The sequence below is a fragment of the Amblyomma americanum genome, chromosome 1 (genome assembly GCF_052857255.1).
Source record: "Amblyomma americanum isolate KBUSLIRL-KWMA chromosome 1, ASM5285725v1, whole genome shotgun sequence".
NCBI classification, from domain to species: Eukaryota; Metazoa; Arthropoda; class Arachnida; order Ixodida; family Ixodidae; genus Amblyomma; species Amblyomma americanum.
In genome coordinates, this window is record NC_135497.1 from 160,743,093 (window position 1) to 160,767,931 (window position 24,839).

General features: G+C 50.7%; 2 protein-coding genes, 2 non-coding genes and 1 pseudogene across 4 annotated transcripts in view; 4 read left to right on the top strand and 1 right to left on the bottom strand.

Moving 5' to 3' along the window:
* Window positions 1-24,839, bottom strand: part of LOC144114503 (uncharacterized) — a 74,946-nt gene that overhangs the window by 34,775 nt on the left and 15,332 nt on the right. The window lies entirely within an intron of this gene.
* On the top strand, window positions 483-554 carry TRNAQ-UUG (transfer RNA glutamine (anticodon UUG)). The gene has a single exon. It is a non-coding gene; the product is annotated as a tRNA-Gln (tRNA).
* On the top strand, window positions 601-672 carry TRNAQ-UUG (transfer RNA glutamine (anticodon UUG)). Its single transcript has one exon. It is a non-coding gene; the product is annotated as a tRNA-Gln (tRNA).
* Window positions 878-2,059, top strand: LOC144116391 (uncharacterized). Its single transcript, XM_077651157.1, has one exon. It carries the CDS (start codon window positions 878-880, stop codon window positions 2,057-2,059), a length of 1,182 nt encoding a protein of 393 aa, XP_077507283.1.
* Window positions 4,318-5,656, top strand: LOC144136677 (uncharacterized; annotated as a pseudogene).

Consider the following 24,839-nt stretch of genomic DNA (forward strand, 5'->3'; position numbering starts at 1 on the left):
TAAGAAGGACATTGAAATTACACCATACACTATTAGATTTCTGCCTGTTGACAAAAACTCTGTTGTGCCTTATGACGTGTTTGTGTTGATGGGACTATTCAGTCTTTGGAAAAGCCGTATGATGGACAGACATGCCGAGCCACCAAGATCGTCCAAATCTGTGTTTCGGGAACAGTGTGCGTTGGTGAGGAGTGTATATGCTGCTCGCGACGAACCTCCAAGCTGGCTGCCGTGCCTAGATGCTTGTGTGTGCCTCCCTGAATTTTGATGTTTTGATTGGGATGCAGTGGTGAGTTAGGGCTATGGGGGGCTCATATTAAGCAGCCCGGTAACTTGAGACGCGAACTAGTCTGATTGAAGTTTCCTCCTTTCTACAGAAGTTCTTCCATGCAATAAAGAAAAAAAGTGCCGGCGTGGTCTAGTGGCTAGCATACCTGGCTTTCAGCCAGGAGACCCGGGTTCGAACCCCGGCGCCGGAGTTTGGTCTCATGGTGCAATGGTTAGCACTCTGGACTTTGAATCCAGCAATCCGAGTTCGAATCTCGGTGGGACCAGTGTTTTTTTTTTCCTGCCCGGGTTCGAACTCCGGCGTAGGAGTTTGGTCTCACGGTGTAATGGTTAGCACTCTGGACTTTGAATCCAGCAATCTGAGTTCGAATCTCGGTGGGACCAGTGTTTTTTTTTCGTTCCCGGGTTCCAACCCCGCCGCCGGAGTTTGGTCTCATGGTATAATGGTTAGCACTCCGGACTTTGAATCCAGCAATCTGAGTTCGAATCTCGGTGGGACCAGTGTTTTTTTTTCGTTCCCGGGTTCGAACCCTGGCGTCAGAGTTTGGTCTCGATTCCACTTCCGGCCGCCGCAGCGTACGGACGTGTGATGACGGGCTCCGTGGGAGCGGCTACAGCGGCCATGTCTCGCCGCGGAAACAGGTTTTTTGAAACTGACAACGAGTACGAGGTCATCCTACCAAGTCTGCCTACAGGTCGTATAGTTTTTAATACAGTTTTTCTTCACGCTGACGTCCGTGCACGACCGTACCGCGTCGAAGATTTCCGTGACGCGTTGGCTCACCTCAAGTTGCTCCCTGACGTAACCGCCTTGGGGGCGTATCGGATGAGTCACGTCTGGGCGGTTACTTTCGACAGTGCTCACGCTGTCAAGAAGATGCTCGCCGCTGGTGAAATGCAAGTGAAGGAACGTCGGTGTTTGATAATTGACCCAGCAAACCAAGATGTTCGAATGAAGATTCACTGGTTGCTTCCCGGAGTGCCAGATGAAGACGTGCGGGCGGCCTTTGTGCCGTACGGAAAAGTAACTGATGTCAAGGCTGAGCGTTGGCGGGTACAAGGCGTCACCGATAAAGGGTCGACAACGCGCCTGGTGTCTCTTTCGCTGAGAGCGGGAGTCAAGCTGGACGATTTTCCGCATCAGGTGAGCATCGCTGGTGAATTGGCCCTGGTTGTGGTACCGGGCAGGGCCCCCCTCTGCTTGCGCTTCCGTGGCAAGGGTCATGTTCGGCGTGATTGCAAAATTCCGCGGTGTGGTGCGTGCCGTCGCTTCGGGCATGAGGAGAGTGAGTGTGCGCGAACGTATGCCAGCGTGACCGGACGCTCTTCTAACGAAGGAGCGTCCGATCTGATGATGGATGAGCTTGACGCCGAAGAAGCAGCGACGGCAAAGGGAGGCAACGTTTTGGAGACACTGGTGCCCCTTTCAACCAGTGTCGCAGAGGGGAGCGGGAGGCTTGAGCCTGCATCCAGTGTCCTGCAAGACGGTTTGCCTGATGAGAAGGCTGCTGTGTTGGAAGACGCCGCCGCCCGTCCTAACGAAGCTTCGGAGAACGCTGAAAGTCAGCAGGAGGAAATGGTGGTCTCCTTGGCTGCAAGCAGCAGTCAGGCTGGAAAGCGACCACGAGAAAAGAATTCCGATGCGCCGCATACTCCTGAAGAAGGCGCTGAAGAACCCCCTGCGAAAGCTCCTGGAGTGAGGCGTCCGTCTTTCAAGCCGCGGCCTAACGTTCCGCCCGACCCGCGGCAGGCGGCCAAGCCGCCTCCGTAGTTAGGTCGACCGCGTGCACCTGGGTGCCTTCGCGTGCAGCGGCAGCATCGACGGAGAACAGGCAGCGTCGCCTTTCAAGTTTCCTAGTCAGCGCAACCATGGACTATTGTGAGTTCAGCGACGTTGCTGCACGTAGCCTCCTTGTTCACAAAGTAAACAATAGGCGGTACAAATTGCTTTAAAAAGAAAAGATGGAGGGGAAAAAAGATGCAGCATTACGTATATACAACGCTTAACGTGAGAGGGCTAGCCGCAAAGCGGCGGCAGTATCAATTAAATCGCCTTCTACTAGAAAATGACATCGACATCGCGGCTATATAAGAGACAAAAGTAGATTCTGAAGAGCAAACTGACCGCATGTTGTTACCTTTTCGATCCCGCTATGACATCTGTGTGAGTCATGCCGTTGGCACTTCTGGGGGTGTTTTGCTTTTGATGCGAAACTCAATTGGTATTGTTGTAGAGTGTGCAAAAGTAGACGCAAGTGGTCGTCTTATTGTTTGCGATTTTTTCTTTGTTCAGATGAAATGGCGAGTGATCTGTATATATGCCCCGAACAAGCAACAAGAGCGCAGAGTTTTGTTTGAGGAACTTGTGCCCCATGTCAGTGCAGAGCGAAATTTTGTTTTACTCGGTGACTTTAATTGTGTTTGTATGCCTGAAGATAGGGCAAGGAGGCACCCTTTGCGCGACCGCAGCGCTCTTTACTTGAACAAGTTGATCACAGAGCAAAAGTTCGAAGATGTAGGTTTGCTGCTATCGAATTCTAGTCTGCCACAGTACACTCATTTCCAGCGCGATTCTCACGCTAGACTTGATAGAGCTTACATATCCGTCGCCCTCGTGCCACTGTGTACCCATTACACGGTGAAACATGTATCATTCAGTGACCATAGCCTGGTTATGTTTACATTAGGTACCAAACAAAGGAATTCGCGCTTTAACTGGCATCTTTGGAAGATGAATAAAAAACTTCTCGAAGACGAGACCTTCGTTAGCAAGACACAGGATAGTATACGAGAAGTACTGACAAGTGGGGCTAATAGTTTTGTTTGCGCGTGGGAGTGTTTCAAAGAAAACGGTAAGATGAGCGCAATCGAACACAGTACTGCGAAACAACACAAAAGAAAACAGGCTGAGAAGCAATTACAATGCCAGCTGGATCTGTTACTCAGTCAAGAATGTGCGCAGCCGGGACTGCGCAGTACAGAAATCAGAGATGTTCGTAGGCAGCTGGAAGTGCTAGACAATGGTAAGTACAAGGGAGCAGTTATACGGGCACGGGCAGAAAAGCTTTGGGTTAGTGAAATGCCAACGAAGCGGGCACTTGCGGATGAAAAGAGCTACGCAGCGAAAAATGATATCCAAGAGATTAGGCTCGAAAATGTAGTCACCCGAGACAAGGAAATGATTAAAAGAGCCTTTGTCGAACACTACAGCGAATTATTTGGGTGCAGAGACAAACTTGAAGAGGGTTTTGAAAGCACGTTTTTGTAGCTCATGCCAAAACTCAACGAAGAAAGGAAATCATTTCTAGAAGTTCCAGTTACAATCCAAGAAATTGAAAAAGCCATAGATGGTCTTAGTCCGGGCAAAACGCCTGGTCCAGACGGTTTGAGCGCGGCTTTCTATAAGCGGTTTCGAGAAGAAGTGGCAGAGGCATTACACGCTGTTTTAATGGAGGCGTACGAAAAGAAAGAGCTGCCACCGTCTTTCCGGCGAGCGCATATAGTACTAATTCCTAAGAGTAATGATCGCGAGAAGCAGCACTTGGTTTCGTCTTTCAGACCTATAACGTTAACGAATGTGGATTATAAAATCTATATGAAGGTGCTAGCAAGGAGATTGCAAACTGTCATCAAAGATGTTGTGGGACCACACCAGACCACACCAAAGGAAGGTCAATAACCACTAACATTCACATTATGAGGAGCATTTTAGAGTGTTGTGACGTTTTCTCAATGCGCGCAGCTGTGTTACAGGTTGATCTTGAAAAAGCTTTCGATCGCGCCCATCACGACACACTTTTCAGCATATTGGAATATGTAAACTTGGGCTCAGTGATTTAGGATGGTGTGAGAATGGCATACAAGGGGTGTTTCGAAAATATTGTAGTCAACAAAGAACTCACCGATAGTATCGAAATCCATTCTTCTGTCAGGCAAGGGTGCCCCTTATCACCCTTGCTATTTGCCATATATCTTGAGCCGTTTTGCTTGAAAGTACTGTACAATGAAAGGGTTAGAGGCTTCCAGTTAATGTCAACAGAAGTGAAGGTGCTTTCGTATGCTGATGATATTGCTATTATTTGCAAGGACAAAGAAAGTGTCAAGGAGGCCCTGAACGATGCCACAGCATACTGCAGATGTACCGGCAGTGTTATAAACTGGAACAAATGCCTCGGTTTCTGGCAGGGGGAGTGGGAAGACTCTCCTTCCTTATTTCAAAATGTTCAGTGGTCAGACGTGCCTACAAAGTATCTAGGCGTACCAACTCAGCACTACAAGGACACGACACAGTATTGGCGAGAAGAAACTGAGCATGTGCGTTCAAAAACAATTAAATGGGGTGGCAGGGATTTTTCCATTTTTGCTCGCGCAACAGTGTGTAACCTTTTCCTTGTCGCGAAAGTATGGTACGTGCTGCAGGCGATGTTCATGACAAGAATGTGTGTTCAGAAGCTGCACAGAGTGTTAGCTGTGTATGTGTGGGGATCAACATGGGAGCGCACGAGCCGGACAAACTTGTTTCGCTGAGTGCAGAATGGTGGTTTGGGTCTTGTACATTTGTTTTTAAGGCAAGTTGTTTCGAGATTCATTTTCTTGCGAGACCAAAAGGATCCCTTTTTCAGGACAGTGATGCAAGTGCGGCTGCAAAACTTTTTACCCGAATTTCTGGTTTGTACGCAAGGGTTTCATCGTCGAGGTGTGCAGGGGTATTTGCGTGAAGTGCATGGTTGGAGCCTTTCAAATATTGAAAGTGCGATTCTCGATGCAGTACCTTAGTGGCGTAAAACGTAGGCGGCTCTATACGGACCTGTGAGATTTGATGTTACCAGTGCCAATTTATCGCATACTGAATGGTGATGGTCAGGGTGATGCTGTTCTTAAAAGAGTGAAGAAGATGGCCGTGCAGCCATCGGTGAAAACTTTCTTTTTCCACTTACATAGTGGCACACTGCCCGTGAGGCCATGGTTGGAAGAGAAGGGGATATATGTCCCATGGGGCACAAACTGTTTAATATGCCGCAAGCCAGAAACTGTAGAACATATATTCTTGGATTGTTGGGATGCAGTCTTTCTTTGGGACATCCTGCAAAGGACGCTAAAGAAAGACCTTCCAATAACGCCGTATGGCATCCGTTTTTTGCCAGTTGATAACGAAGACTGTGCACCGTATGATTTGTTCATTCTGTTGGTACTGCATGGTGTATGGAAGACACGAATGGGTGTCCATCATGCAGATCAAAATGTGCGACCCGCTAGAGAGTACTTTGTTGAGAGTATTGCTTACCCAAGAGATGTGCATAAGGAAAAAGTTGATAAACCGGAATGGTACACTCTTTTGAATGACCTTGTTGCCCAGAAACGGTTTTAATCTACGAGTGCTGTCTTTGTTCAGATAGCACCTTTTAATGTGTTGTATTTGTTTTTCCTGCCTAGTCGGCAATAAAGAAACAAAAAGTCGGAGTTTGGTCTCATGGTGTAATGGTTAGCGCTCTGGACTTTGAATCCAGCAATCGTAGTTCGAATCTCGGTGGTACCAGCGTTTTTTTTTTCGTTCTCTTTTTTTGCCACATTTAGGTTGTTTTCGCGAATGCTTTCCAAAATACATATAATTATTGTCTGAAACAGAAGAAAAACATTTTTACAGCCAAACTGTCAGCCGAGGTGGAAGTCCGTTACTATGAAAATCATCATAATTAGACAATGGATTCACAAAACTGACTAATTAACATTTAACTATTACGGTCTGGTGGATAGCGCCAAATTGAGTTTGAAGCGACAGACAAGACGACGACACGTCTGCTTTTTAATCAAAGAATAAATACTTTGAAGGCCTGCAGCGGGATGAGATGCGGCGTCTTTTGCATACAAAGCGAAAACTAATCGCATATGACACGCAAGAAACCCGATACAAACGCAGCGTCCACTGATGGCCTGTTGCAGTGCCTACAGTGCCCAAATGGGACCGCGGCGGCTCGGTTTCGATGGAGGCGAAACGCTAAGAAGCCCGTGTGCTGTTCGATGTCAGTGCACGATAAAGATCCCCAGGTGGTCGAAATTATTCCGGAGTCCTCCACTACGGCACATCTTTCTTCCTTACTCCTTTCACTCCCTCTTTATCCCTTCCCTTAAGGCGCGGTTCAGGTGTCCACATATATGTGAAACAGATATAGGGCCGTTTCCTTTCCCCAAAAACTAATTTTCGTATTTATTTCGGCTCCTGCAGTAAGGCGCAGCCTATGTCAACTGTCCACCACAAGCGATCGCCAGGCGCATCCAGACCACGGTGTAAAACTATGTTCAGGTGCTGACACTGTGCCCGGCGGCGCGGCCGGATCTTGTTCGCTGCTTTTTTGCGCTTCTCTCGAACGCGGACAGGAAGCGCCACACAATGAGGGTTTGTCTAGTCGACGAGCTGCGGCGGCCGTTATGTAAATGTTTGGGCGCGTTCTCACGTGTCCTAAAATCTGGCTATGGAAGCGGATTCGATCACCGGTAAACTTGGACCTGTTCTCATCTGTTGATGGCCGCGCGAGGCGGAATCGCCGCGCCGCTGCTGTTTCACGCTTTACCACTCACTTCCCGTCCACCACGCCACCGCTCGCGCCGTACACAGATATGGATAGAAAAGAGCACAAATCGACGCTGTCTGTGTACCATAACCGTATACGCACGCTTACGTACAGTCGCGGACAGAATAAAATGGACTAAGGCTCCGGTTCAAAAGCGCGGGTCAGCGCCATCTAGTGGAAAAGCTGCCTGCTGTCGAGACCTTTTCATCAACATGCGCGCCTTATCTAACTCGCAGCCTCTGCCAACTGCTCACTTCTCCTCTGTACGATCAAATCGTAGCGAGTCGCCGCTGTAGGTGCCGCGGATGATGCGCTGTCGGAATGGCTTGCCACGTGCAATCGTTCTTCCGCTTTCTGTGTCAAGTGCGCCGCCGCGGCTGCATTCATTTTTTCTGCCGCGTGAAGACAAACCCGCATAGACGGAGGCCTAATGGCGTGGCGTGTCCCCTGGTAGGTTAGGAATTCTCGATTAGCTGCGGGTCGCGAGAATGACGGCGGATGGTCCACTGTAGATACTGGTCGCACGGACGCTGCAGGTTTTTTAGCTGTAGATGTAGCTTCTTGCGTCTGCTTTCTCTACAGATAAACTCCACAGACCACTGTGCTCTTTTTTTTCTCTGGAACATGAAATGCTGGACGCCATGCAAACCACACGTCAAGCTTGAAGGTCTACCGCCGACAGCTGGAAATTATCGGGCTTTCCTAAGATTGACTGCCTGGCCGTCGCCTTGAGGCTTTTTGGTGGGTGGCGAGTGCGATGGGCATGGCATAGCAGGAGCTCTCTTGAACCTTACTTCTCTTCATTTACAGGCACATTGTAAGAGCTCAGATACAGCGCACAATTTCAAAGAAGTAAATGTTGGTGATCTAGTCATCTATACGCTACAGAACTACAGGACTGCCCCACAGAAGGAGAGCATTGTATGCGTGTTTTGCTGAGTTTTATTGATACTAACAGATGGCTACCGCTCTCTGGGATGAACGCCTTTAATGCACTTCTTTCGTTGCGCTTGTGTCCTGTGTCGTTGCTTAGGAGGGCGTCCAAGTGATCAATGGGAGCGACGGAAAAAGCGCGCTTGTTAATTCGCACTGGAAGAAAATCATCTGAAATTGCTAACTACCGACTCTTTCTTCGCGTGCTGCATATACAGTAACCTACAAAGTTTCCTTCAGCAGCCAAAACGTGTGCTACGTAGACAGAGAGTGCAGATTCGTCCGTAGAAACTTGTCTTAAATTTTCGATGGTGCACTCAGCCACTTTTCCTGCGTATTTCAGCCTTGTCCTTCTTTGTGATTCTGTGATTCGGGGCTTCTGGTCAGCCATGTGGTTGTGCAGTGCAGCTTGTTGCAGCCCCCTCTGAATGGTTTTGCATGACACATGCAGGGAGAGCGCCTCTCTGATGTCTCTTTCAGACAGAAAAGGGTCTCCCGCAGCCGCGGCAACTATCAGCTGGTCCTCTTTTGCTACGCTTCGTCGCCCTGTACGGCGTGCATCCCAGAGTCTGGCTTCGTCTCGGTACGCTTCGTTATGCCACTTACTGCGGTTCTTGTTACTCCGGCATGCGCCTGCAGATTTCCCTCTGGCTTGCACCTTCGATGTCAATTCGTACTATTAATCTCCGTTCCTCAAGAGGCACTCGAGCCGGCATATCAGGTCAAGTTTAAATTCCTTGTTCTCGTTTTTTGTTTCTCGCAGCCCATCAGGTGGCTTGCGATGTAGTACTCACGGTGTATGAAAAACATCTTACATGCAGCCGCCGCGGTGGCTCAGTCGTTGTGGCGCTCGGCTACTGACCCGAACGACGCGGGAGCGATCCCGGCCGCGGCGGTCGAATTTCGATGGAGGCGAAATTATAGAGGCCCGTGTACTGTGCGATGTCAGTGCTCGTTAAAGAACCCCCCAGGTGGTCGAAATTTCCGGAGACCTTCACTACGGCGTCCCTCATATAGCCTGAGTCGCTTTGGGACATTAAACCCCTATAAACCAAACCACCTTACATGCCTGAACGAAGTGCGTCCCAGAACGATGGTCGATCCGACTACCGGCGAGAGACAATTAAGTGAGCATTCTGTACCGCTGCCGTCGTGCTCATTTCCTTTTAAGGATGTGACAAGTTTGTCTGCGCCGGCTCCGCTGCCGTCTACTCTTCGCTGTGCACTGCAAGCGACTCGTCGTGTCTGGATTCGAGCACCGCGGGCCAGTGGCGTGCGGGGCTGCCGGCTATCCTCTTTTCCGTTTACTCTCCTCACGATTTCTTTCACCTCTTTATCTGTACGCGGTTAGTTTTGCTGCCGGCGACACCAAGGCGACTGTCCTCGGCGCGAGAGTAGAGTGCGGAGAGCGATCTAACCGGCAAGCCATTCCGACAGCACATCAGCAGCGTAACCTCGCGCTAGTTGCTACGATGAAAAAGCGCACAAACCGAAGTGAGCGATTTGGATAGGCTTAGAGCTAAGAGGGCGCACGTGGTCACGCAGAAGTCTCGGCACCAGGCAGCGTTTCAACTTGATGGCGCAGACCCACTTTTTTTTAAACCGGAGCCGTGGTCCTTTTTCTTGGCTATGTTGACATGGTCGTGTACGCAAAAACGTGTCCGCAGCAGTTGTGGGGAACTCGGAAGAAGTAGCGTCAAACGAGTGGTTGTAATCGAAAGATTTTGATGTTAGGATGCAGCGGAAACAAGAACTTTCGAAATCGGACGAATAGTTAACTAGAGCCGAAAATGTCTAAAAAGTGAGCGGGGCCAAAGCAAAAGTGGCGAATAATTTGAAAGCGCCGGAAGTGTGGGACCACGTGCCTGAAAGTGTGGGCAGAGCCAACGCGTGACGCCAAATTTGAACACCCGAAATGAATGCTCAGATGAAACGAGGGCTAAGGCAGCTGTTCACAACTTTTGTAAAGGAAGGGGGGGTCTCCATTTAAGCCAACAAATTACTAAGATACCCCTCAAGCAGAGAGGTCTCCCTCATATGGGTTCCTGCTCATGAGAGCATTCCGGGGAATGAGGCTGCTCACAGCCTCGATCGAGAATTATACATCCGAGCTGCTCTGGAAGTACCCCTGAGTGGGAATAAAGACCCCAGCATAACGTATAAAGGAACAACCCAAACACCTACAGTGGATAGGAGAACACTCTCACTTCAGGATAGGTCACTCACTCCAAAGGAGAGCAGGGCCTGGAGGAGGCTTTAGGTCAACAGATTCTCCCCGTACTCTATACCACACGAGGAAGACACTGGGAGCCTGCGCTCTGCAGTAGCTGCCACAGAATCCCTTCGCAAAATCACTTAATTTGGGAGTGTCCCGATTCTCCTGGGTTGAAATCACAAAGCATCCCAGACCTTGCCACCTGGTTAGACCTGATCCGGAGCCAGGACCCGGATCAGCAAAGACTCATCATCCGTCCGGCGGAGACAGCTTACTACAAGACTGTGTGATGACCCCCATAATGCGCAGGTCCACACGGGACGGAGAGGCAAAGAGACACCGTATGGCTCAGTTTAAACAAACAGGTATATTCAATAATTACACATGATTAAGATTATACATCAGAGGCTGGGGCGTCCGAGCTTACGTGCCGACGACTTCATGGGGGCGATGGAGTGGCTCCGGAGTTGGGCTCGAGCGGTTGCTGGCAGAAGCTGCACGCCGACGGGCTTCGGCGCTGAAGGCCCTCTTGGCGAACGATGTCGTCCTGAGCGTGCTTGCAGTAGAATTTCAATAGTCGTCCGTTTCTTCGAGGATGGTTCACAAACCCTTCCTCTAGTGTCGTTCGGCTTGGAAGATGAACAGGAGGCGAGCTTGTAGATGATGACAGCAGAGCATAATTTTACAACAGAACAAACTTTGCACTACTTTACTCATCGACCGGGCAGGTTAGTGCCTAAGTAGCATCACATTACATGCTAAGCATGGAGCCCCAGCTCAGACTGGACTGCATCCGTTTACATGTGCTTTTAAGCACTTGATTAACAAAGGACTAAGGGCGGTCATTTCCAGTGGCCCGCCCAAAGCATCAATTCTCCAATCCAAAATAACATGCGAGATGGGGACCACCCCTTTGGGTTGGGCTTAGCCTCGAACCCAGAGTCTGTTAACAATACAAACTAAATAAACAACAAAAACGCCACCACTCTCTCTCAAGTGAGAGTATACACAGGCTCTCTCTTCGGAGCTAATTCACTAGCGCCTGTCTTTCCACATTCTTGGCGAGTACTGCCTGTCCGCCATGACAGGTGTCCGTCGCGGCCCTTCTGGGAAGCTGTGGGTGCCTTCCCGGCGATAGCCCACGACAAAGGGGGGGGAGGGAAAGAATGTCGTCTTCGCGGTTTCGCATAGCGTCGGCTGTGGTACGGCGCGCTCTGGCCCGCTGACAGCTCCCTTGTCCTGGAATGTAACCGGAAATTGGGGAGGATAAAGCCTGTTTCCCCGGGGCGGCGGCGGGACCGGTTTTTCTGGTCGTCACTCAAAGAGCATGGCTGGGTAATTGATGATGCCGCTGTCACGGGTCTCCGTCTACGCCGCGCCGTCGAACGTGGATCCTCGTAGCACACACGGAATGTCACACTCGCTCACCCTCCAGAAGAATGTTCTCCGAACATTTGAGTCCACGCAGCTCCCCTTGTCTTTCTGAATCGCCTCGCACAGTGCGTCCGACAAAACACTTTTCGCTGCACTCAACACCACTGCACAACACCATATGCCTCCGCTGTCAATACTGGCGTCTCCAGGGGCAGCACTGATCTTCTTTTACAGATAAACATGAAACTCAGCACCCAAGCCTCTCCTTTCTAGTCCAAACTGGACGAAATAAATTTACCACAGTTACAAAGGAACTCCCACTTCTAGCACGATCACGGCACAGACAAAAATATAGATAACGAAAGGAAGTAGGGCAGGTTCTGCATGCGCTGCGCATGCTCTCCTGTGCAGGTGTTACTTAATGACAGAAAGGTTTAACTACCAACTCCGATAACTTAACACATAAGCACATAGCAATGTTATGAGCTGCGGCATTACACAATTCTAACCAGTTCACAACTCCGCTCTGTTTACGCCATTAGTCCGACTTAGCTTTCCGATTTCGCAGCGGATATCGGCCTTCATGAGTCATACAAAGTAAGTCTGTGCCCCTTTGTCTGCTTTGGGACTCGCGAGGGCTCGTGGCAGGAGCCTCTCCTGGCGTTATCTGCGCGGCAACCTCGCGCGCTTCTTCTTCTAGCAATGCATGAAGTAAATCCGGTGGCATTCCGGCCGTCACCTCGGGCGCCTGCCGAACAAATGCAGGAGAGGGCGTTTCTTGCGAACTATCTGCGCGCTCCGCTTCACTTCTGTCCCCATCAAAATCCGCGCTTTCCCTTTCCTCATTTCGTGAATACTGAACCGGTGCCGACTTGAGGCGATTTGCGTGTATCCTTATCAAACGCCGGTTCACGTCTCGGACTCTGAAGTTTACCGGAGAAAGCTTCTCGACAACCTCGCACGGTCCTCTCCACTTCGTCTAGAACTTACGAGCTAGCCCAATCTGCCTTTGGGAGTTTTCAATGTACACGCTGTCCCCCACATCAAACGGCGCGTCTCTAGCACTGCGATCGTGCACCTCCTTCCTGCGCTTCGCCGCTTTCTTTAAGGACTCCTTTGCGATGTCCCTCGCCACTTGCAAGCGCGATTCTAGCTCAACCTTATAGTCGTCCAGTGAAGCGTATGGGACACGACGGGGGCCCTCTGGCACTTCACTAGGCTGGTCCGGGTCTCGGCCGTAGAGAAGAAAGAATGGCGATTCGCCCGTGCTCTCGTGTGCTGCGGAATTGTAGGCAAACATTGCATACGGGAGCCACAAGTCCTAGTCCCGCTGGTCGCGCGAAACAAAATGCGACAGGAACCCGGCCACGGTTTAGTTCAGTCGCTCCACCGCGCCGTTGCAAGCCGGATGGTACGGTGTTGTCTGCTTCTTAGCGATCTTAAGCAGCTCGCAAACTCTCCTCATTAGCTGGGACACGAAGTTCGTTCCCCGATCTGTCAAGAGTTGCCTCGGGGGTCCATGTCGGAGCACGATCTGTTCGACAAATGCTCTTGCAACCGTGTCTGCCTTCTGATCTGGGAGTGCTACCGCTTCCGCGTATTTTGAAAGGTGGTCGACAAATACTAAAATGTACTTGTTTCCGGAAGTGGTCGTGGGCAATGGGCCCATTATGTCCATACCTGTCCGCTCGAAGGGAGCCGAAACCTCAGGGAACGGCTGAATTGGAGCTGGTCTTCGTCCCTTGGGTGTTTTTCTTTCGAGACAGGAATGACACTTCGCACAGTAGTCTCTAACATCCTGTCGCATGCCACTCCAAAAGTACAAACGCTCCACACGCCTGCGTGTCTTCGCTACGCCAAAATGACCGGCGCATGGCGCATCGTGAAACGCGCGAAGAACCCTTTCTGTCCACGACCGAGGTATGACGACTCTCTCCCAAGCGGTTTTCTCTGGTCTCCCTTTCCTGGTTGGCCTCGTGCGCCGACACAGGGTGCCGTCTTTGTCAATGAAATAACCTAGCTGTTCGGGATGAGACGGTGCGCCCTCTAAGCTTTCGATTATTCGCTTCAGGTCAGGATCTTTGCACTGCTCTGTGCGTAATTCGGCGGGGTCGACTACGGGGACAAACTCTTCTATAGCTGCCACGGCAGCTGTGCGGCTGAGTGCATCAGCATTCAGATGTGTCTTTCCTGACTTGTGCTCAACTTCAAAGCAGTATTCCTGCAGGTGTAGATTCCATCTAGCGAGTCGCGAGCTAGGGTCCCTGACACTCATCACCCATTTCAGAGGATGGCAGTCTGTGACTAGCTTGAATTTGCGGCCGTAAAGGTAGCATCTGAAGTGCTTTACTGCCCAGACAACGGCGAGGCACTCCCTTTCCGTAGCTCCGTACTTTTGCTCTGTGGGGCTCAACTGTCGGCTAGCAAAAGCAACGGGATGTTCTTTGCCCTCGATAACCTGAGATAGCACGGCACCAACTGCGAACTTTGACGCATCTGTGGCCATAACGAAGGGCAAACTAAAATCCGGGTGGCGTAACAGCGGTGCACTCATTAGCTTCCTTTTCAGGGCCTCAAAAGCATTCTCCGCGTTTTCGTCCCAACGAAAGGCGACATTTTTGGCTGTTAAGGCGGTGAGCGGCTTAGCGAGCTTGGCGAACTCCTCTATGTGCCTTCGGTAGTAACCGATCAGGCCGAGAAACTGCCGGACCTGGCGGACGCTAGTCGGGGATGGAAAATCCGAGACACACCTTAGTTTCTCAGGGTCCGGTCGCACGCCGTCAGCTGAAACAACGTGCCCGAGGTATTTCACCTCGTTTTTGAGGAATTGGCACTTAGAGGGCTTCAGTTTGAGACCCGCTGCTCTTAGTCGCACCAAAACCTGCTCAATATCGCGCAAATGGTTATCAAAACTGCCACTGTATATGATAATGTCATCCATATACACGAAGCACAGCCTCCCCAGAAGACCTGCCAGGATAACATCAGCGGTTCTCTGCCAGACAGCAGGGCTGTTGGCCAGACCCATCGGCATTCTTTTCCATTCATAGTGCCCTGAGGGCGTGTTGAATGCCGTTTTCTCGGCATCTGCCGGATCCATTGCTATCTGCCAGAATCCCGCCGCCATGTCCACTACCGTGAAGTACCTGGCAGAGCCCAGCTGAGAAAGCGTCTCCTGTATATTGGGGATGGGGTATGGATCGATGCGAGTTACGGCATTTAGTTTGCGGTAGTCCACTACCAGTCGATACGAGCCATCTGGCTTTTCCACCAATAGTGCTGGTGCTCCCCAGGGTGACTTTGAGTGTTCGACAATGCCGCGATCAATCAGGTCCTGCACCTGCCGCTCCATCTCCTCACGTTGGGAGTAAGGAATCCTGTACGCACGCTGGTAAACGGGCGATGAAGTGCCGGTTTCTATCCTGTGCTTTATAACGCCACAGCAGCCCAAATCCAGGTTGGACGCGGCGAATACCTCCGAGTAGTCGTTCAGCAAACCAGCCAGAGCCTCCCTCTCCCTGGATATTACGTGAGAAAGATCGAACGACACCTTTGGAGCAGCCGAAGGACTAGCATGCTCTACAGTTGCGAGTACCGTATCGGTGGGCTCACGTTGCTCTATCGCAGAGGTGAAGAAAGCCAATGTTTTGTTCTTGGGAAGGCTCAGTGGCTGCTGGCTACAGTTAACCACCCGTAGGGGCACTCTGTGGGCGTCATTAACTGTCACGAGGCACGCGGCTGCCTTCAGGCCATTGCTGAGAGAGTCGACCGGCTCAAGCACTCCCACGGCGCCGCTCTCTACATCTGAAGGCACAAACGCGTACAAAATGTGCTCCGACCAAGGAAGGACGACCGCCTCCTCGACCAGCCGGACGGCAACCCGCGAATATACCTTCTCCAATGATCCCACTGTTTGACGGGTGTCAATATCGGTAATGCGAATCTCAGCCCCTCTCCTGTTCAAAAACGGAACTTTTGAGCCGCCCGCATTAACCTCTTCCTCAGAGAATGAGACTACTACCTTCCCTTTTCTCAAAAAATCCTGCCCTAATATACCTGACACTCCGTTTGGCAGAGACACCGTGTCCGGGCATACGTAGCAGGGGTGCTCCAATGCAATTCCGCCGAGAGAGAAGTGTAACCGGTAGAGTCCACTTATGCCAAGAGGATCCCCCGTTATGCCTACAAATTTGGTTGCCATACCACCAGACGCTTCCAACACCTCGCGGTCCCCCTTCCTTCGAAGCGTGTTAAAACTGCTCTCCTTAAGCAATGTCACCTTTGACCCCGTATCTATCAACAATTCCATACAACAACCATTTAACTTGCAACGCACAACAGGGCATGCCTCGTCGGCCACACAAACTACCACCACCTCATCATCTACTGCTCCCTCCCCACGCTCCTCAGGCTGGGGAGGACTAACTAGTTTTTTGACTCGGTATCTGGAGCCCCGCTGTAGGCTTGCTTAGGGCGTGTCTCGCCTGCTTCTCTTTGTGGCTCCCCACGGCGCACGTTTTGGCAGAACCTGGCGATGTGTCCGCGACCCTGGCAAGCGAAGCATACGATTTCTTCAAAATCTCGCATACCGCGCCTGTAGCTTTGTGGCGGTCTCCGGTTTCCAGCGAATGGGCGCTGTTGAGCGCGCGCTTCAACCTGGCATTCTACCTGCTGAGATAGCAGCTGTTCTAAGCGATCTAACCGCTCTGTCAAGAGAGCAACCTCAGGGTTGAGCACCGCTCTCTCTATGACGCGTACTCTCGCTGCGGCTGTCGTTAACGCCTCATTTTGTTCCTCATCCAATGCGGCCTCCACGGCTTGGTCGAAATTGCTCGGCTTGCGCGAGAGCACGAACCGGCGCACGGGGTCTTGCAGACCAGCCACGAACAAAGCGGTCATTTCCTCTTTAAGTATATCCTCCGCGTATTTCTTCTTAAGCTGGTCTCCTTCCTCCTCCCTGCTTAACGTATCGCGCGCTAAGCGCTGAAGCCGCGACGCAAACGTTCGCACGTCCTCCCCTACCATCTGTCCGGCGTCACGGAACCTTTGTACTCGCACGTGACGTGGTTCAGTGTCAAAATGCTCAAACGCGAGCTTCTTAAATTCCGCAAATGATTTTGTGGATTTTACTTTTTCGTCTCGCCATGCAAAATCATGAGCAGCTCCTGCCATCTTACACCTCGCCATTCCCAGCATTTGAGCATCGGACCATCCCCCCATTTTCCCAATCTCTTCTAGCATGGAAAAGAAATCGCAGATTGGAACCCCTGTCTTATCTCCCGTAAACGTCGGAATGACGCTTCCTAATGCCAGCATGCTTTCTCCGAGCGACGGCTGTGGAGTGGGAGCTCCCTCAGATACAGTCATTTTTTATTTTTTTTTTCAAGCCCTCCAGTGCCTCAAGCCTCTCAAATGGGGGTAAAAGTCCCACAATCAGTCCCGTGATTCCCTTTTGATTACAATTTTGAAGTCATGAATGTCACAGCATTCAGAGGACATTTGCTTTTGAGACCCCACTTCTGACACCAGTGTGATGACCCCCATAATGCGCAGGTCCACACGGGACGGAGAGGCAAAGAGACACCGTATGGCTCAGTTTAAACAAACAGGTATATTCAATAATTACACATGATTAAGATTATACATCAGAGGCTGGGGCGTCCGAGCTTACGTGCCGACGACTTCATGGGGGCGATGGAGTGGCTCCGGAGTTGGGCTCGAGCGGTTGCTGGCAGAAGCTGCACGCCGACGGGCTTCGGCGCTGAAGGCCCTCTTGGCGAACGATGTCGTCCTGAGCGTGCTTGCAGTAGAATTTCAATAGTCGTCCGTTTCTTCGAGGATGGTTCACAAACCCTTCCTCTAGTGTCGTTCGGCTTGGAAGATGAACAGGAGGCGAGCTTGTAGATGATGACAGCAGAGCATAATTTTACAACAGAACAAACTTTGCACTACTTTACTCATCGACCGGGCAGGTTAGTGCCTAAGTAGCATCACATTACATGCTAAGCATGGAGCCCCAGCTCAGACTGGACTGCATCCGTTTACATGTGCTTTTAAGCACTTGATTAACAAAGGACTAAGGGCGGTCATTTCCAGTGGCCCGCCCAAAGCATCAATTCTCCAATCCAAAATAACATGCGAGATGGGGACCACCCCTTTGGGTTGGGCTTAGCCTCGAACCCAGAGTCTGTTAACAATACAAACTAAATAAACAACAAAAACGCCACCACTCTCTCTCAAGTGAGAGTATACACAGGCTCTCTCTTCGGAGCTAATTCACTAGCGCCTGTCTTTCCACATTCTTGGCGAGTACTGCCTGTCCGCCATGACAGGTGTCCGTCGCGGCCCTTCTGGGAAGCTGTGGGTGCCTTCCCGGCGATAGCCCACGACAAAGGGGGGGGAGGGAAAGAATATCGTCTTCGCGGTTTCGCATAGCGTCGGCTGTGGTACGGCGCGCTCTGGCCCGCTGACAGCTCCCTTGTCCTGGAATGTAACCGGAAATTGGGGAGGATAAAGCCTGTTTCCCCGGGGCGGCGGCGGGACCGGTTTTTCTGGTCGTCACTCAAAGAGCATGGCTGGGTAATTGATGATGCCGCTGTCACGGGTCTCCGTCTACGCCGCGCCGTCGAACGTGGATCCTCGTAGCACACACGGAATGTCACAACTGTCTCCGCGGTCTCCGGTGCTGAGCGCCGGCTGGGAGGCACACTTCTCCTTCCTGATTGCTGCGCCCCTACCGTGAGGCCCCATGATGATGGAAGTAAAGTTCATTCATTAATTCTTGAAACGAGGGAAAATGCGCCGTTAATCAAGCTCAATTAAGTAACAATGAAAAGTGTTACGCTTTAATTAGGCAGATTAAAGTGAATTAATGATTGATTAGTTGTGAATTAGCGGTGTTAACGGGGAATAGGGGTGTTAATGGTGAATTAAGGTGAATTAATCATGAATTAAGGGAAATCAATAGTGTAACGGTGCGGCGCGGACGATGCCACGATAAACGTGAAATGATCAAGTATACGGCTCATCCGCCTCAACATGTCGCTCTTGCGCCATTGGCGGTTTGCCGAAGTGACGTCATGATCACGTGAGACACACGGAGCGACGGCGCACCAAAAAAATTTGAAATGAGTGTACGGCCCCTTCCGCGCTTGTACGGCAGTCGCTCTCTCGCCGCTGCCGCGTGCAGATGCTGTGTGCGCCTGAGTTGATTCCGTGGAGCTTAATCGCGCGTCGTGTGAGTGTGTGGCATCATGTTTAAGCCGCCTGTGCCATCGCATAGTGCAGCTTCAACGTCCAGACCACATCTAAAGAGAGGCAAAGAGAATCAAAGAGAGGCTACGAGTGCCGAGGAGGCGTCAGTGCTTTCGCATTACTCCAATGCGGGTTGCAGCAGTGATCTCTAATTTTTCTGTCCGCGAGTGTATATTAACTGCAGGCACACTCCTTCTTTTGCAGACAGACTCGCGACGATAAACCCAGCCTAGTGGCGCCATCTGCTTGACATGTAGCGACAGAATCGTCACTCGGCTGCTACTATAGGGGAGGTGAGAAGAAGCGTCAGAGCGGTTCCCCAATTATGGCCAGTGAACGCGCTGCAAAAGGCATCAACAACGACGAATCCATTCCGAGGCGAGGGGTCTTGCTTCGAAGAGCGCCGCCAGGTTTGTCGCCGCGGATTTTTTCCGGCGGCGAAAATCGGACCCCGACCGATCGGCCTCGCCGCGCCGCTCAAAAGCGGCCGAATCCGCTTCGCTCGTCGGATTTTTGGAAGAGTGCGGACACGCCCTCACGCGATCGTTCGGTGCCGCGGTGTGTACACACGTGCGCTTTTTAAGTGTGGCAAGCCACAAAACGATTTAAGCTGCTGTCGACACCGGATAATTTTGGGCGACTTGGTGTTTTACTTGCTGGAACTGCATGGATGGGTGGAACAGCACCGATCGAGGGCGCTGCCCAGCGACCCTTCCAAGCTCGTAATCGAATATGCGTTCACTGCAAAGTTTTGTCGTTCATCCGCACGAATGCTTATAGCATATAGTCAACGATACCGACTCTTAAATATAAAAGTTCGGCCGCAACGCGCATGTTCCAGGATTTGGGCCAAGGAGTGTACGGATACGTTCAGACATTGCTTGAGCAGTGTAATGCGCCGACGCTGTAAGATATGACGTCCGCCGTGCAGAGAGCATGGTTAACTTCGGCCAACTGGGGTTCTTTAATGTGCAGAGAAACCTCAAGGGCGTTTCCGCATTTCGTCTGCATCAGAAATATTGCCTCCGCAGCCAGGAACAGAACCCGCGCTCCGGTGCTGCGTTACGGAATTAACGCCTCCACTGAAAAAGCACAGGGACCGAGAGAAAACCAAGTGTGCATTTGCGACGTTTTAAGGGCTAGTGCAGTGCACTCTTAGCTACGCGACCCGAAAATGGTTAGTGGAATTCCCTTTCTCCTGCCAAGCTAATGCTGGGCTGCTGTCTCCCTCGAGGCAAGACTGGCGTGCACCATACTTGCGCCACTCTAACTAGTCTGGGATGTCGGCTGAGAGCGGTTGGCCACTTGTTGGCCTCAACAATGCCGGGCCACGAAATTCTCCATCCATAGTTCCAGGGTCCTGCAAATTATGCAGCTGCATATTTGCTATAAATGTTACCGACACGTCTTACCATGTTTTGTGGCACCAAAATTTACAGCGGGTGGGAACTTGCCACGAGATCGCCGACCGAAATTAATTTATCCGCTGCCATGGTAAGTACAGGAAACGCAGAGCACCTACAGAATGTTAAGTACCCGGACCAGTGCACAAGAGGATAAACCTTAGCACCATTAATGCCGATGAATACGGAGCTTCTACTTGAATGAGGAGGCGCCTCCAAGTTTCATGGTGCGAGCAGAGCATGTTTGTTGATCGCATGATGTACTCCAGTCATCTGTGCGCAGTTTCTTGCGAGGGCTCGATGATGGAACGGCGTCTTTTTGTTCACAACAGGGCGGCCCCGAGGGCAGTGCGACAGCGCCGGGTGCGGGCCGCTTGCTTGGGTGCTTGGCACACGTGGCTGTAGAGTGTCGTTTTCTAGTAGGAAGCTTTATTGAACTTGTCTATTTTGCTAGATATTTTGGACACTCAGGAAAAATTCTGGGCACACCATTCGCCGACACCACTGGTTTCTTACGTGCATTTAAATGTGCCTTGCCATTGCACTCGGCGTAGAACGACTTTATATCGTATGCTCGGGAAAGTGCTTCGCGCAGACGTGTTCGCTGGGTTGCACTATCCTATCTACTCTAGGGACTGCCTGGCGCCAAAGTTCTAGGCGAGCAGAATCCGACGGAGCTTTGAAACATGACACTTGGTCCGGAAAGCTCTGGTAGGGCGATTTGCATTTGGGTACGAAGCACTGCCTACCCATAATCGCGTCTAGTCGGCTTCTGGACCCGGCTGGACCCCTCGGGTGTGCCACAGCAACGACATACACATATCAGCCACTACTGAATAAACCACGACGACCTTCCACGGCGTCGACCCGCGCCCTCACGCGCGTTTGCACAGCGATCACTGCGGCTGGTCCAAGACCGCGACACAGAAAGGTACTTCTAGCAAACTTAGTTCGTGTGCACTGTGCCTACCACAACATGGAAGCCAAGAACCTAGCTTCCACACCTTGTGATGCTCTCTGGCAGTGCAAAACACCCACAAACACAGTCTAAAACGGCACCGACAGCCGTGCAAACCGCTTGGTCGCGTCCGCCGCTCCGCAAGCAAATGGCCACTAGGGACTCTAATGGCAACTAGTGTTCCCCTATATGCTCCCGCAGGTAGCATATGCTCCCCGTGGGAACATATACAGTAACACTAATGGATGGATAAGGCTGAACCCTTTAAATCGGGCGGTGGCTCAAGCCACCTAGCCATGCCTTATGAAATTTTACTCTTGTCTTGATTTTAGCCAACAATCAGATAATCTTCGCTTGGTTACTTCAACCCGCTTAAAATCTACTTTCCCTTCCTTGTCCTTAAACCCCAATGCCTTGGGTAAATCCGCCGCGCTGCTTTCCACTGTAGGGTGAAGCTCTTTACAGAAGCCCTTTAATGACCACTGCTCCACAGAGCCCCCGCACCGCAGAGGTCGGCGCGTGTACTAGAGGGCGAACATAATCTGTGCGCGCTCTCCGCTGCGGCGTGCGGTCAGTGTAAACACCTAAAATAGTCTTACTCCGTGATCTGGACTTAAAAACGAGCGAGCATCTTCACTTTGAACCGTCGGCAGCGACGCAACTCTGTAGCTGCAGACGCGTATCCCTTCTTCTTCTTGCAAGCTGGCAGTTAATATTTATAATTTCACTCCGTTCCTAGTCCCGTCTACAGGACTCTATTCGCTGTTGCGATACTGCCTTGTATTGCTTTGCATTGCTCAATAGTATGGGGCCTGAAGTAGTCCTGAAAGAAATGCGCACGTATTAAGGCAAGAGCGCAGAGAAGTCAACTCCAGCCTTGATTTTTTTTCAGCTAATGTTTTCAAGAGACGACCAGTGGGGTCAAAGCCATTGCGGAAGAGATCGCCGAGTATATATAACAGCGGCGACCCGACGTTTCGAAGAACCCGCGAGCCGCGCACCGCGGACACCCCTCCGCCGACTACCTCCCGTGAATGTGGACTCGCCTGTTTGCGTGCTGCGTTAATTCCGCCGCAGCGGGCATTCCCGCTTGCTTTATATGAGTTTTCATGCCTATGAGAGCAAAGCTTGTGTTCACGGAGCGCATTCGTACATTGAGTTGACGAGGCTGCTCCGCGGCGGATCTGCTCGAAGGCACCCCCCCCCCCCCCCTCACGTGTGCATGCATTTATTCTCTCCATAGCTATTTCGCGATTTCAGCGCCCTCAAAATTTCTACACTCAGAAGTGGGGTTAACTCGACAAGCCTGTGAAGCCGCTGGAATGTGTTCTAACGGCGAACCCCTGTAAAACCAGGCGAGTAGCTCAGACGCGCGTCGCGAGGAGGACGTGTCATGCAGTGCATCCGGACCACAAGGTGATGCTCACCAGCTTGGAGACAGCGGACGCACCAACAGCTCGACGATGCGCTGTACCAATTGACCAGAATTCAGGCTGAAAGGGAAGATCTCGGCGCAGCGGCATCACCGCCACCAACGCTGCCACCACCTACATATAACGCAGCCCGACCCGAGGACGAGCGATGCTATCCTGGGGCAGCTCACCCAGGCATTCTCGACCGTGACACGCATTGATGGAGCGGACGGCTACGCAAACCGCGCCGCCAACCAATAGAGTGAGTCCTGACCCGTCAAACGCAATTCGCGAATTCGCAGGATATGACACCCATGTTGCGGCAGAAGAATGGCTGTCAGAATTCACGCAGGTCGCTGACCAGGCTAACTGGTCAGATCAACAAAAGTTGTCTGTTACCCAATTGAATCTAAAAGGTTCGAAGAATGGCTCACATCAGCAACTGGATGTTTCGCGACCTGGCAACAATTCGCCGCTTCCTTCAAATCTGCGTCTGTCATCACGGAAATCATTCCTGATTTGTGGAGAAAAATGGCAGAGCGGGTACAGCGTCGCGACGAAGATGTCCTCAAGTATGTGCGTGAACAAGAAAGGTTGTGCACTAAATTAAAGTTGGGAATTACGGAAGTCATCGCCGAAACCATCAGGTGCTTGTGGTAAACAAAAATGAGCTTCGCACTGCGAGACCGGAGCTATGCAAGCGTTGACGAGCTACTTAAAGCCACAAGGTCATACGAGGAATTCGCTGAGAGCCGGAAAAGGCAGTTTTCTACAGCGCGAGGAACCGGTATAGGAAATTCAACGCAGAGCGAATCTCACCAAGAGCTCGGTAAAACACGCAGAGCTCAACTTCACTGCGCCGATACACGGGCTGTCCAGGCTAACTTTAGCTAACGGATATAGGATAAAATATTTGAGGTAGGCCAGGGAAACCACTTTCATACACCTATATCAACCGACTTGCGCATGATAGGCAATTTTTGTTTTGCAATTAATTAATTAGCAATTAAGATTTTTGCTATTCACAGTGAATGCGAATAGCAAAGTTAGAGACCACCTTCACAAAACACCGTTCTATTTATTTGCGATAAAGAAAGCCTCACGTGTATCTTTTTTCCGAGCTCCAAAAAAAAAAATCACGTGACTAGCGCATTCGCGCGCCACTATTGTGTTGCTCTAAATCCTGGCGCGCGAATGCGCTAGTCACGTGATTTTTTTCTGTACTTCGCGGGCTTTCTTTGGAGCTCGCAAAAAACATACACGTGAGGCTTTCTCTATCGCAAATAAATGTAATGGGGGTTTCTGAAAGTGCTCTCCAACTTTGTGATTTACATCTGCTGTCTAAAGTCAATATATACGCGTTTAGAAAAATTATCTTAATTAATGCTTAATTAATAGCAGTACAAAAAGTTGCCTAGATGCGCAAGCCTGCTGGTAGCTGTATGTAAGTGGTTTCCCTGGCCTAGCTGAAATATCTTATCTTTTAACCCGTGGCTAAATTTAGCCTGCACACCCTGTATAATGATTTCCAGTGAAACAGCGCAACGGCACAAGGCCAGAGGACAAGAAAGGACGATACACAGCGCTGACTAACAACAGAATGTTTTATTCAGTGAGCCATGCTTATAAAGGCGCTAGGGACACTGAAAAAACAGAAAAACAGAAAAAACACACACAGAACCGTGACAGATATCCCTCCAACCAGGCACGTATATGATAACACAAGGCTAACACGTGTGCAAAAATTCATGTTCTTTCTGCAAGATAGCTACAGAAGGGGTGCTTACGCACCTCTGACCCATCTTCAAGATCTCAGACGCTTCGATAAGTTCTCTAGTCAGCTGATCTTTGTGTCTATCAACAATTCTGCTTTTGTCATGCAGAGGCTGGCACGAACAATCACGACAGTGAACACCAATGTGGCGGGCAGCGTTTTTGACATCATTTTTGTGCTCCCTCAGCCTATCGTTCTAACAACGACCAGTTTGTCCAACATATGCACCACCACAACTCAAAGGGATCGAATAAACCAGATTCTCTACGCACTTCACAAATTTTACCTCATGCTTTTTTGTGCAGATGGGTTCACCTTCATTTGACTTTTTGGGGCCATTTACACGCGCGCACAGACTTCTCAATTTCACAGGAGCTGAAAAGACAACATGTACTCCGGCTCTCTTACCAATTCTTTTCAAATTATGCGATACAACATGAATGTAGGGTATCACAGACACATTTTTTCTTCTGGTACTATGGTCGACAGCGGCAGAAAGTTTTAACTTTTTAAGCATCCCCTCCGCTACAGCTGCTAAGAGGTTGAGGGGGTATCCTGCAGTAACGACCCTCTGAACCTGATAATAAAAACTATTGGCAGTCCTGTGGGTGCAAGATTTTTTCATGGCGTTACTGAAGCAAGACGCCATGAAAAATTCT

What these genes read in the sequence shown, in the direction of transcription:
- LOC144116391 (XM_077651157.1), top strand. Translation starts at nt 878, where the DNA reads ATGACGGGCTCCGTGGGAGCGGCTACAGCGGCCATGTCTCGCCGCGGA.